Genomic DNA, 20,265 nt, shown 5'->3' with positions numbered 1-20,265 from the left:
AGATTTGTCCGGGACAAAGTTGAAATACTTCAATCTTCATACATAAGGGTATGCATGGTAAAATACATATGAGTGGTAAAGTCACTATAATATGTTCAGGGAACAGTTATTGACATCAGCATTTTAATAGAAATTTTTACAACACAAAACAGTGTAAATCTGATTATTAATTGAAACATACAACATTTTCCAGTAAATTATTGAAATAAAAGCATTATTTATCAAATGCTATGTATATATTGGAAATGCTTATTCTTGAGCAGGTTGTTTTTGTTCTGTTGTCTTCTTATGACATCCCGATTCCAACCAACAGAGTCACCAAAAACGTAATATTTCCCAGGAAGAACAGAGCCATCAGAAGGACATCCACTTTTATCTGATAATACAACACAATTTACATGAGAAATTATCAGCACCTTATTGTTTCTTTATTGATTTTTACCCTTTTTCATCTTACCATTTTCGATTCCAAAGTATCTGAAATTCAAAGAAAATTGATTAATTGATGCTGCTGCAGGCTACTTATAATACAATATTAGTATTGTATATACTAAATATAGTAGTAAATATTTGTGTATGTGTAGTCAAAAAGACCTTTGAATATCAATAAAAGTGTACGCTAACAGCAGCTGGACCTATAACAGACCTGGTTTCACCAGGAAGTGGAGGAACACATGAATCTGCATGTGCTGCTTCATGTGAAGGAAGCTGATTTCTTTACCATTGACTCTACACGTATCATACGTGTAGAATACGCTACATGTAGCCTCATTTACCGATCTATCTGAATTTAAAACAAGACGGATTCAAATTCCAGCTCATCACCAAGATATCCAGGACTCCCCGAGGCCGGATTGCTAGCAGCGAGTTATTAGCTGTGTTTTTAGAATACGTCACTAATGGGGATGGCTACCAAAACCCAGTTATCAGCTATTTTATCTACATTTGTTTTGGTCTATGCTGATTTATTGTCCAATGCAGCGACCCTGTCATCTGCTCTCTCTGTTGTGACGTAGCTCCATCTAACTACACAAGCACAAACACACAAGTACACACACACACACACACACACACACACACACACACACACACACACACACACACACACACACACACACACACGCAGAGCAAAGTAAGCTAGCACACTGCAGCAGTGATCAATTACTACAACTACGCTCTGACTGTAAATGCAATAAAACTTAGCCAACACATAGGAACATTGTGAAGGATTCAATGGGATTTACTGGAAGAAATGGAACATAATATTACAATCTATGTTTTATCAGTGTACCTGAAACTAATAATTGTTGTGTTTTTGTTATCTTAGAATTATGAATATCCCAGATATTGCACAGGACTGTTTCTACGGACAAACCAAAAGACTGGCTTTACACTTCTTATGTTACCTAAAGACAACTGTTTCTGTATCTCCCACATGGAAATTGAAGGGTGAGAAGAGAGATATTCAGTTGGATGCAATCTACAACCTCGCGACTATATGCCACTAAATCCTACCCCTTCTCTCTTAAAACAACAGTGTGATTTAATAACATCCAGCGGTGAGTTGCAGATTGTAACCAACAAAATATCCCTGCTGCGCTCACCCTTGCCTTTTCAAACATCTTGGAGAACTACGGTGGCCTACAGGTGCATACAGCATCGCCAGTGCAAGACTGAAAGCTGACATCAAGGAGGCAAATAGGAGGGGTCAAGAGAGACAGCTAACTGATGCTAAATGATGCTAACTGTGCTGACTGATTTTCAACATGTCACTCGAGATGGTTCCCACCAGGACTACTGTCCTGTGGCACTCACCCTGATTCTGATGAAGTGGTTTAAGAAATTGGTTCTGCAGCTTTTCAAAAAGAAACATCCCAATAAACTTGTTCACATGATTAATTTTCTGTTTCCAAATACACGTTTAACGCTCATTCATTCGTAGCTTCTTCCATTCTTGTGGTTATGGTTATGTAACCGCAGTTACAGACAATTCTGCTTCAACCTGAAATCCCAACTTGCAATTTTAATAGTTTATAACATAAAAGCTCAATATATTCATAATGTATATATTCACCTGCATTGGTAAACTTCCATTTTAAATGGACTTCCAACAGAATGTAGAACAAAACCTCCCAGCCAACCAAACCACCCATCACCTTCATCAGCCATTGGTCCAGACTGCTGTCAATCAACTTCAGCCCTGTGAATATGGCTGCAACTGTGTGATGTCACAAAAACACTGTATTTTAAAAACTTGGAAAAAGGGTTGAGAGTTGTAGTATTAGAACATCTATTTTTTAATCAACGAGTGTACAAAAACAGACAATGTTTAGGGTATTTAGCAATTCTTAATTTAAGAAAAAAAGCTTACCAGCTAAAACTTTTATAAACACTCCATTTAAAGCATGGAACCAGTTAAAGAGGAACCTTCTGTGAAAGAGAAGAGAAAAAATATTAAATGGTGAGCTGCTGAAATAAAACAGTGTGTCATTCTTGACCTTGTTCTTGATCTTATGGTCGTCATCAATGTCACATCCTGTGTTGTTGGAGAAAATCATCATATAACTTAGTTTAGACACGTTACATTTGGAATCATGAGAGAAACACAACATGTAAAGTTGAACACATCTGGTTTTATAACAAATAGTTACTTGAAATTAGAAAGTTGACAATGACACTCTGTCATGACACTTGGGTCGAGTAAGCACATTTCCCGTGCATGAGTTCAGTGAAAGGTTAGTATGACCCGGCTGTAGGTCACACCAAAAGAGCATACCATATTTGGAAAGCCTAATGGGTTTTGTTTGTGTTTCAACCGATTGTTCTGATTGATGGAAAGTGACCTGGGAGGGCTGAACTACACTATAAAGCGTATGCTGAAAGTTTAAACTGGGGTCTTGTTGTATGTGCCTGTTGAGGTCATTAAAACACCACACGCTGGGTTGAAACTCCAAATCAATGTCTCTCTTGTCATTTTCGCCACAACATACTTAATTATGTTTTCTTATTTTTTCTGTTTTTGTATAATTTTCTGTCCTATTTCCCGCCTTTGTAATTACCTGCCCTGCCTTGTTTGGCTTCACCTACGGCCTCCATGATAAGAGCTGTTTGAATTCTCTAAATGCAAAGGAAAGGAGCTTCAATGATTCTAACTTAGCTCCTTTAGGAAAGGAAAGTCGATAATTCCACCCCACAATTCCTTGCGACGCCAACATTTGAAGTGACGCACCATTCGGCCGTAAAAATCATATAAATAACTGTTGCCATTACTTATTTTGCCATAAATTATTTGTTAAACCTGCTAGTAAACTACAAATGTTACATTGCTGTTGCTGAAAACTGCTGTAAACTAATCAAAGTGACGTATTTGATATTCTCTCTTTGGCGTTTGGGTTAGCTGAAATCTAAGAGGACATGCGCCTGGCGTTGCATCATAACTACATAGTTAGTTAGACTTAGTGAGAGTCGGATTCTCTAGACACCGCGGTTGTTGTTTTTTAACTCTGTGGAAAACGCCGTTTTCCACAGATCTCAATGAAAAGTGGTTTGGGTTAGACGTTGGTTAGGAGGACATTTTTTGACTCTTCGACTGCAGCCTGTGTGCTCCTGTTTGTCTGTGCCAGTTAGTTCATACTCCTTGCATTCCAACATTTCTGTTTTTTTCCCACTTTCTAGTCTCTAGACTTTTCCAATGGCAAGGACTGCCCAGGTTGTCTCCTGTCCATCAGAACTAAGTGACGATTTAAACCTTACGTACACCGCTTCAGGAACCTATTTGCCCAAGGACACATCAACATTGACTGCAGGAGCCGAGGATCAAGCCACTGATCTTCTGATTGGAATATTATCTGTCGACAAGCAGAGGTTGTGAATGGTTTGTGGTAGGTGCTGTGACTCCAGCACAATACTCGAGTAATTCAGCCTCATAAAGGATCCCACTGGAATCCTTTTATTTATCGGTATCCTGCTTCTGAGTTAAGTTGTCTCATCATCCACCTGCTACACCTCCCTCTCTCTGTCCTCATGACTGATGAGTAGTTGTGCTCTGTGAGCAGGTTTTCCACCACTGATATTGTATCTTTTAAGTGGTGGTTAGGGTTCAAACTGTTATATTCAGAACAATATAATACTTACATAATAATCAAGAACATGACATGTTTTTTAATAACTCCAGAAAAAGCTGGTTGGTGGACCTTGAGTTTAGATTTCTTTTTTGTTTTTGGTTGCAAACTATTTTAAGGTTTCCTGACAAAGTATTGTGCTTGAGTTACAAGCATCAGTTTGTGTTCTGTCTCCAACAACAATTCAATTTGGCTTATTTAAGCATGAAAGTCATCCTTGTTCAACCTTGGCCAGCATATTTGACTTAAGGTACACTAATGCATAGAAGACGTAAGGTTCAAAACAGAGACCATAGATTTGTTGGAAACAATGTATTTTGAACTGGATCATCAGAGAGTGAGCATCAGCAGAGAGATTTGCAGTTAACCAGATCCCATGCCCAGAGAAGTAAGGCCAGCAACCACCTCACTTAATAATATTCATTTTTCTTCTGTAATTGGGCAGTTTCTAATTTTACTTAATCTCGTGTGCTGGTTGTTATTTTTTTAAAGTAATGCTCATTTTGCTTATTGACTACTTTGTTTCTTTAGGTACCTCAACTACAGTGTTTTAAATTATAGTTATGTTTTTACATTACATTACCTTCCATGTCATTTAGCTGACGCTTTTATCCAAAGCGACTTACAATAAGTGCATTTAACCTTTGTACGAACTTAGAACAACAAGAATCAAGAGAGTACAATTTCATCAATAAAGTCAAACTGCTAAGTGCTATCAGTAAGAGACACTAAGTGCTGCCAAAGTGCCTGTGCTACTGTCTTTATCTAAGGATAAAGAAAAAGGTGTGTTTTTAGTTTGCGGCGGAAAATGTAGACACTTCCTGCTGGCCTGATGTCAATGGGGAGCTCATTCCACCATCGAGGAGCCAGGAAGCAAACAGTCGTGATTTTGTTGAGTGTTGAGTTCGCAGTGACGGAGCTACAAGCTGATTGGCTGAAGCTGAGCGAACGAGCTGGTGTGTACGGTTTTACCATGTCTTAAATGTATGTCAGACCCGATCTGTTCGTAGCACAGTACGCATGTACCAATGTCATGAAGTGGATGCGGGCGGCCACCGGTAGCCAGTAAAGATCGCGGAGGGGCGGAGTTTTAATTTGTTTCATAAATCTTTAAAAGGCAATGGCTGCTTTTATGACCAGTAACTATGTTTCTGACTTAATGATGTGTCTTCATGCTACTGATAGGGACACCGGATAAGCCGAGCACTGATTACTCGTTATATAGATTTAGGGACTTCTTGATTCAAACACACATGCAATGTACCTACCGGGGATGTTGTGGTCCACAACGCAACAGAGCCACTATGGGCTGGAGGAACGAAAGGATCATAACCAGGCAGCCTAACACAGGGTGGGCTCCCTGAAAACAGAAACACTGACATTAACTAACATAATCCTATGATGATAATAACTACTAGACGTTAACAATTGTCAAAACAACTTAGAGCTCAACATTCTGAAGACACTGGAGATGGTAGTGAACTTCAGAAAGAAAGCAGCCCCACCAGCTCCAATCTCCCTGTGTGACTCCCCTGCCTATGCTGTGGAGTCCTTCATAGTCTGGTACACTGCAGCCACTGCCAAGGACAAGGGCAGGCTGCAGCGCATCATTCGCTCTGCCGAGAGGTTGATTGGCAGCAATCTGCCGTCCCTCCAGGACTTGTTAGCTTCAAGGACCCTGAAGCCAGCAAAAAAGATTATAGCTGACCCTTTTCACCCTGGACACAAACTGTTCATGTCGCTTCCATCTGGCAGGAGGCTGCGGTCTATCAAGACTAAGACAGTTTATTTAAATTTTATGTTCTATTATAAGTATAATATGTTCCTATTTTGTGCGCTGTATTGTCTAAATACTGAAAAATACTTGGCAATAAATGATTCTGAACAAATACTTAAAATTGCTAAAAGACATATCTGCGATCAGTATTTGAGGAATATTTGGCCAAAATATGCGTAACATTAAAGTGCATTTTACTGATCAGGAAATCTCAAATATAATCAAGATATGTCATTGCACAGCAACAACCACATTTAATCGCAGAAGATTTGTCTTCTCATGCTGAGCAGAGCTGCCTGTCAATAATACATCTATGGTCCGCCTGCATATTGATAGTTCATTTATTCTATTAAATCCAAAGTAGCAGTAACTAGAAAATGACTTGCACCCTCGCGTCGTGCTCCCCACTGACCGTAGGCTGCTTTGCAAAGAGAAGAGTGTGCAGCAGCTTTGAGATACAGAACCCCAGTCACCAATTAGCTTGAATTCAGTCAGTAAACTAGCACCGTCCCATGTTGTGATCGGATGCTGTTCTTATTATCTCCAGAGGGAGTTCACATTGACTTTTACTGGGGCCCAGCCTGAGAAAGTTCTGCCAATATCATCAACAACGCAGACACATTGATGCATGCATTAGCTACATCGGTAAAAGCATCGGCGAAGTTTATGAAGATGACTTCATGGACATTCCCAAATCAGAAGCACCAGGTAAAATTAAAACATGGCCTGACGATTACAACCCGATCAGTTGAAGAAATCCAGCTATGCCCTCCTGACCCATTTCAATTTGCTTAAAGGTCAAACAGATGATCAGATGATGCCATCAACCTATCCTTCCACAGTGCACTGTTCCATTTGAATCAATGGAAAAACATGTGAGAATGCCGATCATAGACCATTGGTCAGCATTCAATATTTTTGTGCCTTCAAGCTCGGCATCAAGCTGTGAGACCCAGGACAGCACACCACCTTATTTGTTGGGATTATGAGCCTCCTTAGTACACTCAAAGCACCTCCACATCCTCCACCCTCAAAACAGGGGCCCCTCAGGGCTGCATGCTCAGCCCTCTTCTGTTTTCCCTGTTGATAACTCTGTGCCCACCTACACTTCCTACACCGTGGTTAAATCTGCTAGTGACACAATGACCACCGGCCTGATTACCAACAGCAACAAGGCAACCGATATAGAGTAGGTCAAAGCCCTGACAACTTGGTGCCAGGACAACAACCTCCATCTCAACGTCTGCAAAACAAATTCATCAGAAGGCTGCAGCATGATTGAGTGCTACATTACACTGACCCCAGACCAGGCTCTGACGTATGAGAAGGAGAGGATGAAGGCGATGATTGTGGCTGCTGTTGTCACACTCATCACTGCAACGTGGACCTGGAGGAACAAAAAACTTATAATATTAAACAGCACAAGCTGAATAGATAAAGACCTCAGAAGTTGTGAACAAAACAATCCCACACATACTCTGATATTGTCTCATTTGACTCAGGTTTTGATGGTTCCAGTGAGTGAATTTCCTTTTAATGTGGCATATTTTTGTTAATTCATTTCCTGTTTTGGTAGCGTGCAGCCATGGTGAAAGTCAGGTTAGATGCACAGTGCTTCCTGCTAAGATACTTTATATTTAAGGAGATCTCAGCTTTGGTAAATTATAATGGACATTTGGCGTAGTTTTTGACATTTTACACAGTATATTTTGAAAATAATATTTTGTGATGAATAAATCTGATTTATCCTTTAAAGAAGCGGTATTTCACATTAATATAGCACTACATATATAACTGTTTTGTATTTCATGTGGAGTAAATGTTTACCAAAGATTGAAGCATAGCACCCACCCTCCAATTTTCGTTTAGGTATGTTAGCGTAATAAGCAATGTTGCCGCGATTGCCATTGAGAAACAATCCAAATGCTCCCAATCTTGCATCTTTCTATCTCCCTGAATTATTTGATAGTGTAATTGTTTGGTCTATAATTCTTAATTTACAGGTTTCTTGTACCTTCAATGTCCCAATTTCCCAAGTGTCTGTATATTTTGAGAAGGTCTGTCTTCATATGATGTGTACTTACATTTCATAATTCATAGAATTTTGTGGTTGGTTTTCCACATATTTTGTTTTTAATTAAATAAAACTACTTGATGACATGTGGGATACATAGCAATGTTTTTCTATGGCACAAGTTGTATCTGGAGCTCACCAGAAACCAGACATCTTTGCCGCACAGTTTCTGTCTTTTGGTCACCCCTTTCAGATACCGGGCTACCATCATCCCCAGTGATCCCAGTGTCATCCAGGCTATCAGCATCAGTGCCCCTGAAACACAATTTAAAGTTGTAATACTGCAAAACACCAAGTATATAGCAGACACAGCAATCAAATCCTAAACGCTGGCTCTGGTTCTTACAGAAATGTTATCCATGTTAGATTGGTTCAATGTTATCGAAAGTTATCAAAAACCTGTTGATAGCTCATTGTGTTTAGAAGATAAGGACCAATTCACTTCTAAGGGGCGGGGCTTAATATGTCAATACATATAACTTCCAAAACACTTAGCCTGTCTTAACCAAATTTGTAGGAAAGGTCCACATCGCATCCCTTAACGTACCTTCTTTTTTTCATAATACTCAAACACTAGGAGGCGCTGCAGTTAATTGCTCCAGCCAGGACCTCCGACATGCACAAAGGTGCGACAGCCCCTACATCACTGCTTGCCCTTTCATTATAATTTTACCTGGATGTTTGTTTGTTTGTTTGTTTTTGCTTGCTTTTATCTTTCTTTCCTACAGTCAGTTGTCTGTGATATTTCAAAACAGGCCTCATGCCTTTTTTTACTGGAAAGTTTTCATCTGTCAATCATTTGGCTCCCCTTGAAAACAAAACGTAAGGTTCTACTTCGTACTACTGTTGGCATCCGTCTGGGCAGGATCTCACCATGTACTTTGATGATATGAGGCCAACCTGCTTTCCTGACAATCCAAGGTGTGGAGATGTCTACTTTGTCAGAGCTGATGAAGGTACCTGTATGCAACTGGATTCGGCCTGTAAGAGAGACACATTAAAAAGTCAAGGCTGAATAATCTGCTTCTAGTTCTTTGTTGAACTTTAGAACTTTAGTTCAATTAATAAGAGGCTACTGCTGCTCATCTTGTAAAAGAAGCCTGACATCTTTTTTCTTCATGCCATATAGCTCCATTGTTATTTGAAAACGTTCAGCAGCAGTCAGCCATAGGAGTCTAAAAGAGAGGAGGTAGAGGTAGAGAGTGGGGCGAGAGTTCAGCTTCCTGACAGCCTGGTGAAGCAGTTTGAGAGTCTGGTGGTGCGAGCATGGAGGCTCTGGTATCTTCTCCCAGAAGGCAGGAGGCCGAAGAGACCGTGTTAGGGGTGGCAGAAGTCGCTCACAATCATGGTCACTTCGCCAGTGAAGCGAATGTTAAATATGTCCTGCAGGAAGGGGAGTGAGGCACCAATGATACGTCCAGCTGCATTCACTATGCGCCGCAAGGCTTTCCTGATTCCGCCCCACACAGTGATGCAGTTTGTCAGAGTTGGTACCACGGTAAAAAGTTCACATACTGGGTGCCCTTCACCCATTCTCTCTCGCTTCCTTGAGTTCGGTGTGGCCGTGGGCGGGCGGAGCAATCCGAACTCCTTGATTGTTTCTGCTTGTGCAGTGTCCAGAGTGTTATGTAGCTTGGTCCTGCCAATGATTAATAATAGAACGTAGTGACTGTACTTGTGTTCCGACGAAGAAACATTCAAACATTTTGTAACGGAACAAAACACCACATTGTTGGGACAGAGAGCAGTCGCTGCATCCACACACGCCACCATCTCCACCCCCTTTATTACTTATAGAGGGTGGAGTATAAATTGAGGAGTCTCACGGCTAGGAAAGAAGCTGTTGGCTGTGGTGGGTTTTGTCTGTTAATATTCCTTTAGTTCTTCACAGGCTCCTCTTGGTGGTTCGATCCCCGGCTCCACTAGCCCATGTTGACTTGTGCTTGGGCAAGACACTTAACCCAAAGTTACTCCCATCAGTGCCAACAGTGCATGCATGTTAGTTATTCCTGATGAGCAGGTGATCAGTGTATGAATAGCTGAATGATGACAAATCGTGTTAAAATGTTTTGAGTGGTCGGGAGACTAGAAAAGCAGTCCATTTACCATTTTAGTAACAACCAATAGGCTTCAGACTGGGATCCACAGACAGAAATATTAAAACATTATTGCTTTTGGTCTTGTTATATAATATAATAACAACATAGTTATAAATATTTTATTCCATTGCTGCCAATTATACCCCCTGAATAGTAACTATGTTAAATTAAGTTAACTCGATAAGATTAAGATAAATCTGTGAAATTAAAAGATTCATAGACTCACAAACTATATACCTTTTTTCCACGTGGCATAAAGTTTGGAGGCCCTTGTTCAAGTAATTAAGTCTAAATTACCATTGCTGTTGGGTCCATGGGCAAACAGGATATAGTAGGTTTTGTTGAAGCCAGTGGTCCTCTGAGTAGAAACAATGTTTATGGAGGTGAAGGAACAGCTGATCACCCCGTTCAGCACTGATGCTCTGAGATCAGAAACATTACCCTGGTGGACAGTGAGATATAACTTAGAAATCAAGTTGAATCTACATTAACATGTGCAGTTTCACAATCAGAGAAGCAGGATTCTGACTTTCTACCATGTTCAGATATAAATCAGTGGTATCAGATTAACTTAATTACCAGAGGAATAGCTTGTGGAGTTGTTTTTCCTCTTGAAAAGGCATGCTGCAATCGCACCATGCCGTCACTGGCAATGCCACAGATATAAATGTCATCATTTCCCTGCAGATAGACAGAGTTGAGAATAACACATTTCAAAAACAAGTGACTTTCAACTTCAAACTGTCAAGATGCTCTGTTTGGTTGGAATAACAATACAGCTGGTTATGTATTTTCTAAAACCCAATGAGTTCCTCTTGAGAACAAGAAAATAGAACTGCTGGTTTGTCAGACGAGGCCTTATGAATGACACACGTATGATCTGAAAAAACTATGCTGAGTAAATGTCATTGTATCCAATAATTTATTAGATCTTCTTGATCGGTGACAGCACCTTTCTGTGTCTGGAGAGTTTCTGAGAAACTCGTCGGTAATGAAAGTAGGGATATTTGATAACACAATTTTTGTTGCCAGTTATGTCAGTGGCAACACCTGAACAAATAGATCGTTAACCGGGAGGCCTCTCTCAAGGACACGGTTCACCTTCTCCACCTGGTCCAGGAAAATCACCACAACAGTCAGTGCGTTTACATGATGGTATTAATTTGAGTTTTGCTTTAGTCGGACTATGCTCTCTTTCGGGGCAACTGCTATTATCCTAATATACATGGCAGTGAATAAATCAAATCATTGGCCGAATGCATGTCATATCCGATACGATAGGTGGCGCTGTTTTCATTACATGTAGTGGTGATATAGCATCTCCGCTTGACCTCTTCACTCTTCATAATGGAGAGAACCCCGCTAGCTTCGGTGGTTGTCGGGGAGCTAGCGGGGAGCAAACAGGGAACTAGCAGCAGCGCTAGCTGGCTACAGCAGGGAGCTAGCGGGGACACCCACCGAAGGGAGTATCGTTTTGTAACCCGGCTTTGACGTTTGTTTGTTTCTGCCGGCCGTGACAACTTATCGTCTCTTTCGACTTCCGGGTCATGACCTGGGAGGGAACGAGGGAGGAAGGAGGGAGGAGGCAGAAGGGAGGAAGGGGGCGGCGAGATCTTGAGCATGCGCAAAGACGCAAAGTCCAGTTCCTAATCCGATTCACTGTTTACATGCCGGGATGTCCGAATAATCAACCAAGTCAGATCGAGTTATCCAGGGGTGTTAATCAGATTGTAGCCGGACCGCAATTATTTGAACAAAGGTGTTTACATGAACGGGATAATTCGATTTTAGTCTGATTAAGCCAGTAATTTGAATGCATGTAACCTCGCAGTCACTGTTAATCAGAGGAGCCGATTTTATGCTGCTGTGTCCACCTTTTTGGCCCACAGCCAGCCCAATGCTCTCCACGCTGCACGGAAAACCGACACCAACTTGCATGCCGTGAGGTTGGACAATGTGTCTCCATTTCCCATCGCGTCTAGAGACGCCGGTCGGCAGTAAAGGGAGACACACCGGCAGAAGGAAAGAAAAACACCAACGAAAAAACCCAAACTCCCCAAAAATGTTACGATTAAACATAAACTAAAGTGAAACACAACCAACAAACCTGCCTCGGGGGCTGGTTGCGCATCGCCACACTGAATAATAAGGTATTGCTTTAAAAACATCCTGAGTATTCTTGGAGCGGGTATCAAACCTGCTTACATGTGGTTACAAGACAACCACGCTACCCCATGAGCCACACATATAGGGAGAGGTTGAGAGTGTTGTTTGTGTGTGTCTTTAGAACGTGGCGCTATTTATTCACAAGATGGAATTAAGCATGAACTGTGGGGGCTGTATGTATAATTCATATACTTTTTAATCCTCCCGGTACATAGAATGTATGAAGGAAAGTATGTGAACAATGCTTTTCAAGAGCCTTACCGTTAGAATTTTGACAAAACAAAAACAATGACATCTTAACATTACCATCATCTGATCATCTGAAAATCCAAAAGAGACGTATCCATCCGATGGACCTGTCATCTCATAGTGGATGGCTGCAGCAGTTGGTGACAACATCATGGCTGACATGAAATAACATTCAGCATTGGCTGCAGGGTTACAGTTTGAAGGCTGACTGAAACACAGCTTGGTGACACCGCAATCTGCATTGATGATACTCCCCTGCAGGAAAAAAAACAAACATATGTTCATGTAATCAGGGGCACGTTTCCGGGAAGTATGTTGAAGCTTAGGTTCAAGAGTGTGGTTGACATTGTAACATGTGTATAATGTGACATTGTAACATGTGTATAATGTGACATTGTAACATGTGTATGACGCGAAATGTTGGCTGTGCAGTACAAGACATCCAAATACAGTAACATACACAATACCAAACCAAATAATGCTCTGTGCCCTGAACTCCCAATGTAAAACAACAAGAGATTGGCTTGTATCATCAATGTACGTCATATTTATCTACCATCGCTTGTACATTTTCTTTTGATAAATGGCTGTGTTGGTTGATACATCGCTTATGCTTTGTTGGAGAGGGAATTGATGAATAGCTTGTGACTCTGTGGATTGAGAGATTCGAGAGAGCGACCAAAAATGTAATCAATAAAGTTGGTGTTTGACTTATTTTTGGAGCATAATAAGCAGGTTCATCTATTATTGTAGCCCAAGTGCTGCTGTATAATGTGATGTGGAACATCACATTATATTTGTTTGTGATTAGTCCATAGTTGTTTTACACAGCCAGAGAGGGTTGAGGGGTGAAAAATGTCACCTTACAGGATTCAAAACCCACAATATAATAGCCAAGACGTGCCTAAACCCAAAGGTGCACTGAAATTCTTCTCAAAAACAAGTCAATCAATCAAAACCTCTGAACTTTAATTATATTCTCCCGAAATACCATCAAGTCGTAAACTTTACGACACATTGCAATGTTGTAGCAATGCATAGTGTATAAAGATCGATGGGCAATACTATTATCATATTTTATCATATTTATTTTATTTTGTATAGCAATATTATTATCATATGTTTGTGCCTTATTTTATTTTTTTAAGTTAATTGTAATTCTGTGTTAGGAGAATAAAGCAAAATAAGCCTTTCATTGTATAGAATAACTGTCTGTTATCTGTGCATATGACAGTAAAAACATATCGAATCTATATTTCATGTATTTGTTTTCTGCTCTGTGAACTGTGTGTAGCACATTTAGCTGGTGTGGTTATCAGCCTACTGTCTGGTTTGGTAGTTAGACGGCCCGTTTGACTTTGTTCCTCATCATCATTTACTTACAACAGGTGGTGCAGGTTGATATATTGTGGTTGTCGGTGTCGTGGGGAGATGTGTAGATCCACCACTATTGTCATCAGTGAAGTTAATGGCAGGACTTGTAACATCAACCCAGAACGTTCTGTAGTTCTGCACAAAGGATGCACTGCAGAGACACCGAAAGCAGTTAACACGAATCAAGGTTGAAACACAAAGATGTTATTCATAGTAAAAACTCACTTGAGCAGGGCAACAGAAAAAAAGGGACAGAAATAAATAGTTAAATTCACTCCTACTGGAACTGAATCGGTTTCATGTCTTCTGATCTCCATGTCATCTGAATGGAGGTCTTAACAGAATCTGATGTGTGAGACACAGCTGAGTTCTGGACACAAACACACAGAAAATGAGGTCATCATATGTGCTATCTGAAGCTGTGTTACCTTATTGTTAACATTTTTATAGATGCATCTATTTCCTACTGTTTTAAACGTGCATGTCACACATTTCACCGCCTTATAGAATGTTTTCACCCCACCTTCCTGTTTTTTGACTCTTCTGTCATTTCAGACCCTTCCACTCTGACCCCATCAGCTCTGCACCACATACCCTGATCGGTCCCTCACTATCAATGTGACCCTGCACGTTACTTTGTAGATTGTCTCCGCAGCGTTATTCCTGATTACTATCTTATCTGCTAGTTCTGACCCTGTCTGTTTTCGACTTTGGAATCTCTGCCTGTCAGGACCGGGCGATCAGTCACAATGGCAAACATGTATGTTTGCCATTGTGACTGACCCCCCCGGTTTTGACCCTGCCTGAACGTGAGTAAACCGAACTGTCCTGGTCAATCTGTCTCTTTCTTATACTGGGCTCTTAAGTTTTGAAGACAGGCAAGCGTGACATATATCCCTCCTGGGGCCATTGAGGAGGGGGGGGGGGGGCGTGACAGTCACGCTCGATGTGTGACACTTGAGAGTCCTGCTTATATGAGTTAGTCACTCTCTTCATTTAGATCGACGGGGGCCTGCGGGAACAGACAATTAGAGGGGCGTTGCATGAGTGCCGCTTCGTAGATCGCCTGACCCGCTGGTGTTTCCCGCCAGAAGGGAGATCCGATGGTCCGGTCGACGCTTGAGCCTATGCTTATACTGCTGTCGGAGCGGCCATTTTTTAAACTCTTGTTCAGTAAAAGACATGGCTCACCAGTCATCCAGAGGGTGCTGGTGAGCCAGAACGTGAACTAAAAAATGCCCATTCATCTCTACACCTGTGTTGGAACTCACAGGTCTCTGGCTGCAGGGGAGAAGCTGAGTGCCCCCTGTTGTCAGAGTGAAGGAGCCCACAGGAGACCGACCTCCTGCCTCTCTTGCCTGTAACAGGAAACCGATGAATGCTTTGGAGGATGCAGCCCGGATCTGAACTGGGAAAAGAAAAGAAGGCCAGAAAAGCTCAACTGACAATTAAATAAATTGCATGCTGCGCGTAACTTTTAACAAATCTCATGCTAATCATGTTAAATTAATGAGAAGTCTTGGAGCATGCAGCCAGAACTGGCTTGCCAAAATTCCCATGGACCATCACACAACTGAACACCTGTTGGAGATCCTCACTTTGGAATTAAAAGAACTAGATAATGTTTGGTTTTGAACTGAATATGAAAGATTCAAAGAATATCAAAGATTCATCAATTATTGGATTTGTGGATGCTTAATTATCTGATCAAATAAACAATTAATCAGCAAATATTGCTGCATTGCTTAAAGTAAGCATATAACACACATCATCTGAGATTCTTTGACAGAAATGTGGACTTAACCAGAGCCTTTAACCAGGAATGGACAGACTGTTACATGTTTATTATTCCCACAACCAGTTCAAAAGCAGTATGTCTCATGTTCAGCGATATTATTAGAAGCAGCGTTATGAAGCGCCACCGCGAGACAAAGCACAAATCTTTTGAGCAAACGGACCGACTCAGAACTGAAATTAAGCCACAGAAAAATAAACCTGAGAGCTCAATGTGATCAGGACCCTAACACATGAATAAACTGCCCAACAACGACGTTAACAGAGGAGAAATGAGCTGAAACAAGTTGCTGCACACACGTTTCTCTTTTTAGATGAATTTAATATCTTGCCTCTTTTGATTGACATCACTTGATGCCCTAATAATCTGAATTTAAAGCTGCGAAAAAAATGAAATGAAGTACCTTATTTTAAGATTCACATTTTTCAAAAGCTTTCTCTTTTAAATCCAGCCTTTATTTTATTGGAAATAAGAGAAGATAATGCATGTATTATTAGAGTATGTATTATTTATAATTAAATCAGTTCGATTGAACTTTCTTTATTTCATTTGATTGATTACATACAGATGTTAATACTACTTCAATACATATGGCACAAAATCCGAGAGTACAAATTTGACATTATTGTGATGCTCTGGACCTTCGGGTGATCTGCATTTAATACAAACTCTGAGCATGCATATTCATACTGTCTCAGAACACATCGCGCACAATGACGTGCAATTTAGGAAGATGCTATATTAATAGATAATACATATAAGCTAAGCTACGGTAAGCTTTGAACATGAATAATAACATAACATGCCGGATAAACAACTGAGGGTATGTGCTAGTGTTTAAGGGAGTCGGTCGTACCTAAACTACACTGAGGGAGACTCTTGTGTGGGTCAAGAGCAAGTGTCAAGCTTAAGCTAATATTAGTGCATCAATTTAGTAAACATGTAAAAGAGATCCGTCCCACATTCATTAACTGAATGTTTGAATCAGCAACAACTTGTGGAACTGAAAATCTGTTTTTGTTGTAAGCTTTGTACTTGACCAGGAGACATGATGACCAGGATACATGATGTGTGTGTGTCTGTGTGGATGCGGCACAACTAATTTCTCCTTGGGGATGAATAAAGTAGACATTATCTAGTGTGCCATTGGGCCCAGTCGTAACTAGCTCATGTGACTGGATTTAGATCGACCTGATTCTTACCTTTCACCTCGTCTCCAAGTCTGTAGCTGCTGTGGTCTGTTGTGACGGTGTAGGGCGCTGGTACTGTCTGTGGGCTCAGCCCAGAGTGGAAGGGCCGCATGTCTTCGCAGCTGTCCATGACTTTACCAGAGCTGTAGCACCAAACCAGAGGGCTAACGCATAGCAGCAGCAGCACAAAACGTTCCATTGCAATGAAATGATCAGTTATCACTCTGACCATGAATGCAGCTGGTGAAAACAGAGACCTCGAGGAACATAATGCTGCTATTCAAGTGAGAGTAGGTCGGGTGGAGTCTGCGTGGGAAACAATGAGGGGGAGGAAAGGCAGAGGGAGGGAAGGGGTACTGTGAGGAGACTACAGGTACACAGATCCACACCGGCTCCGTTGATTCAACCGTTCAATTTTGAGATGATACCAGTACCCAACGGTACCTTTTCAAAGTACTTTACTCTTTCTGTAAAAACATGTAAAATGTCATTTCAGTTGTAAAAAACTTTTTCTAAAATCCTCAATTTCAACATTGCTGCTCATTTAAAAACATTCTGTCATTTATTCCGATGAATTCACTCGGCTATAATTTTAGAAAGAACAGACTGTCAAAATCAACTGTTAATGTTCATAATGACTATGTAAAAGTTTGCATGTTTCACATGTTAGGCCCTCCTTGCAGGACACATGTATATATCTATATGTCTTGTGACAAGGCTGATAAGAACTCCTTTGTCTGAAAATGTCAAAGCAGAATATTCCAACAACAGTCCCAAACCCTGTAAACTGTATTATAAATGCTGTGCGTTATTCAATCAGGAGCTCTCACTTCCATAGAATTGTTGAGGTACATTTTGCCACAACAGTGTGTGTGCGTGTTTGCTTGTGTGCAGCTGATGTAGTCTGGTGCATGAAGACATGTAACTCTACCACATGTCTTCACAGCTGACCATGACTTTACCAGACCTGTAGAACCGGAGCAGTGGGGTAACACACACCAGCGGTTGCATAAAATGTTCCATTGTAATGAAATGACACTTATCACCCTGACCATAAATACAGCGAGTGAAAACAGAGAACACGAGTAACATAACGCTGTGATTCAACTGAAAGTAGTTTGGGTGGAGTGTTTGTGTGGGTAACAATGACTGAAGGGATGAAAAGCAGGATCCACACCGGCTACAACTACTTCCCGGAAGTAAGAGGGTAGACGAGGATAGGGTTATATACACTGTTCAATTTTTAACTGATACCATTACCCAACAGCAAGTACTTTACTCTCTTTGTAAGAGAATGTACCATGTAATTCAACGTTTATATATTTTGTAAGTAAAATCTGAATCTGCAATGTATCCCGTAACATACTGTACTTTAATGTAAGTAAAAGTACAGTATGTACTTCCGAGAATGGTTTCTCTGAAGTAGAAATACAAAGAAAGTTGTGAACATTTAAGTTTAAGTTGGGGGCCTTTCGTAAGTAACATTATCCAATACTTTTAATAACTAAACATCATATTAACTAAAGCTGTTAGGATCAGTTTTAGTTGGGGCTACAGTCAGTTGTCTTTTTGCCTAATGGTGATGTCAGCCCGTTTGTTTTGCATGAACCAGGCTGTATTTTACTTGTGTTTTATGACTCACTGATTTTGAATAATTGCAACCTATGTGTGTTTTGGTTTTAGTGTCCCGGGGAAACGCTGTCTTGCTGGCGTTGTTGTGTCCTCCTAGGATTCCTTTCAGCAGCATTTTCAAGAGACGCTGCAAAAGAAGAAATGAGATCTGTCAATTTGAAACCAAACTCAACAGTAAACACTTCATTTTCCTTTGATTTGTCACGTCAATTAATAAATCTACACCTGAAAGAAATTGCCGAGGGATGCACTGCTCCAACTATTATTTTCTAATCTTTCTCTTTTTGCTTTAAATTTTACCCTCTGGATATCCCAAACTAATGCTACTGAACAATAGCCTGTGATCAAATGCTTACGCCCTAGTGGGCATATTCAAAATGTGCAAAACTAAGTGCATCCTAACCTACAAAAAACAAGAAGTTAAATAAATGGTAAATGGTAATACATTACATTTATTCTGTCCATTCTGACCGATGGATCCTCCTCTGTTGCTCTCACTGATGGTCTTTCCTTTTTTTTCTCCCCATTCTAGTGTTTTTTAGGGGGAGTTTTTCCTGAACCAATGTGAGGGTCAAAGGTCAGAGGATGTTGTATGTCCACCGATTGTAAAACCCTGTGAGGAAAATTTATGATTTTAGGCGATACAAAATTAATTCAATTGAAGTTTTTTCCATTGAGTTATGAAAAATGTTGTAGCAATATATAAAGTGACTTTCACAATTTTTATGCTCAAGCTCAGTGGTTTATGACACCACAAGGAAGTCGTTGCCTCTAAATATATCTGTAGAAAACTGCTTTCCCTTTATGAAGTTTTCCTCTATTTTTTCTAGTCTGTATGAGAATCAAAGACAAAGACATGCTGCATAGGTTAATTGGACTCTAAATTGCCCGTAGGTGTGAATGTGAGTGTGAATGGTTGTTTGTCTATATGTCTGCCCTGTGATGAACTGGCGACCTGTCCAGGGTGTACCCTGCCTTCGCCCCTTGACAGCTGGGATCGGCTCCAGCGCCCCGCGACCCTAATGAGGATAAGCGGTTAAGATAATGGATGGATGGATGGATGTATGAGAATTATAATAAATTTAAAAAAAGTATTCCAAATCCCAAACACTAAACTGAGACCGTCACTGAACTATCATTTTGAGAGAAAATACCTCCATAATAATGATGTGCATGGTAAAGCATTCATGGACAGATAATTGACTTTACTCACCTTTACGTCTCACATCAATCCACTTCAACTGGGAGAAGGGTCCACTCCAGCTGCACACTTATCTGAGCTTGGTCTGACTGAGGAGACCAACTCATGTTAAAGTTCTGTTGACCAAAACATTATGAGATTACATTAAAAACATGACATTAGAGTTGCAAATAAAAAATATGTCTTTACTGCCAAAATAACTGATAGCAAAAGTGGCGAGGAAGAAGAAAAAAGGGAGGCACAAGTAAACAGGGAGGAACATGAGGCAGCAGGTAAAGTAACCACAATAAGGGTGGGACTCACCAATCTGAGCAGCACACTATCCATCTTGGGGAAGCTTCTCACAGGAGTATGTGAGCAGTGCAGCTGTCGGAGACAGTGCATGTACATGTCACATGTCAGAAAGATAAGTGAGGTTAACTAAAAAGAGAAATTTAGAATTAACAGAAATATCAGTGTCTTAGGGTATTAGAAGTCAAGTAAAATGAATACTATGGCTGTTTGACTTCTTCTTGGTTTAATACACATGAGAATAGGCAGAGTAATGGTCGGGAATTGATCCAGTAGGTGGCAGCAACGCAACATAT

At 40.6% G+C, this 20,265-nt stretch overlaps 1 protein-coding gene across 1 annotated transcript; it reads right to left on the bottom strand.

Annotated features, from left to right (window-relative positions):
- Window positions 1-286: 286 nt before the first annotated feature.
- Window positions 287-16,957, bottom strand: zgc:163022 (putative ferric-chelate reductase 1). The gene is made up of 15 exons (XM_068582315.1): window positions 16,858-16,957; window positions 15,132-15,268; window positions 14,142-14,230; window positions 13,870-14,011; window positions 12,544-12,741; window positions 10,651-10,752; window positions 10,369-10,513; window positions 8,846-8,953; window positions 8,112-8,227; window positions 7,199-7,285; window positions 5,390-5,481; window positions 2,372-2,430; window positions 2,075-2,218; window positions 458-477; window positions 287-376 (listed from the first exon to the last, which is right to left on the bottom strand). The coding sequence occupies exons 1-15, from the start codon at window positions 16,955-16,957 to the stop codon at window positions 287-289; spliced, it is 1,629 nt and encodes a 542-aa protein (XP_068438416.1).
- Between the last annotated feature and the right edge of the window lie 3,308 nt (window positions 16,958-20,265).

The sequence above is a fragment of the Clinocottus analis genome, unplaced genomic scaffold, assembly GCF_023055335.1.
Source record: "Clinocottus analis isolate CAN_PGR_092001 unplaced genomic scaffold, fCliAna1.0.p SCAF_18, whole genome shotgun sequence".
Classification (NCBI taxonomy): Eukaryota; Metazoa; Chordata; class Actinopteri; order Perciformes; family Cottidae; genus Clinocottus; species Clinocottus analis.
The sequence above is the reverse complement of the archived record's forward strand: the minus strand, read 5'-3'. Positions and strand labels throughout refer to the sequence as shown.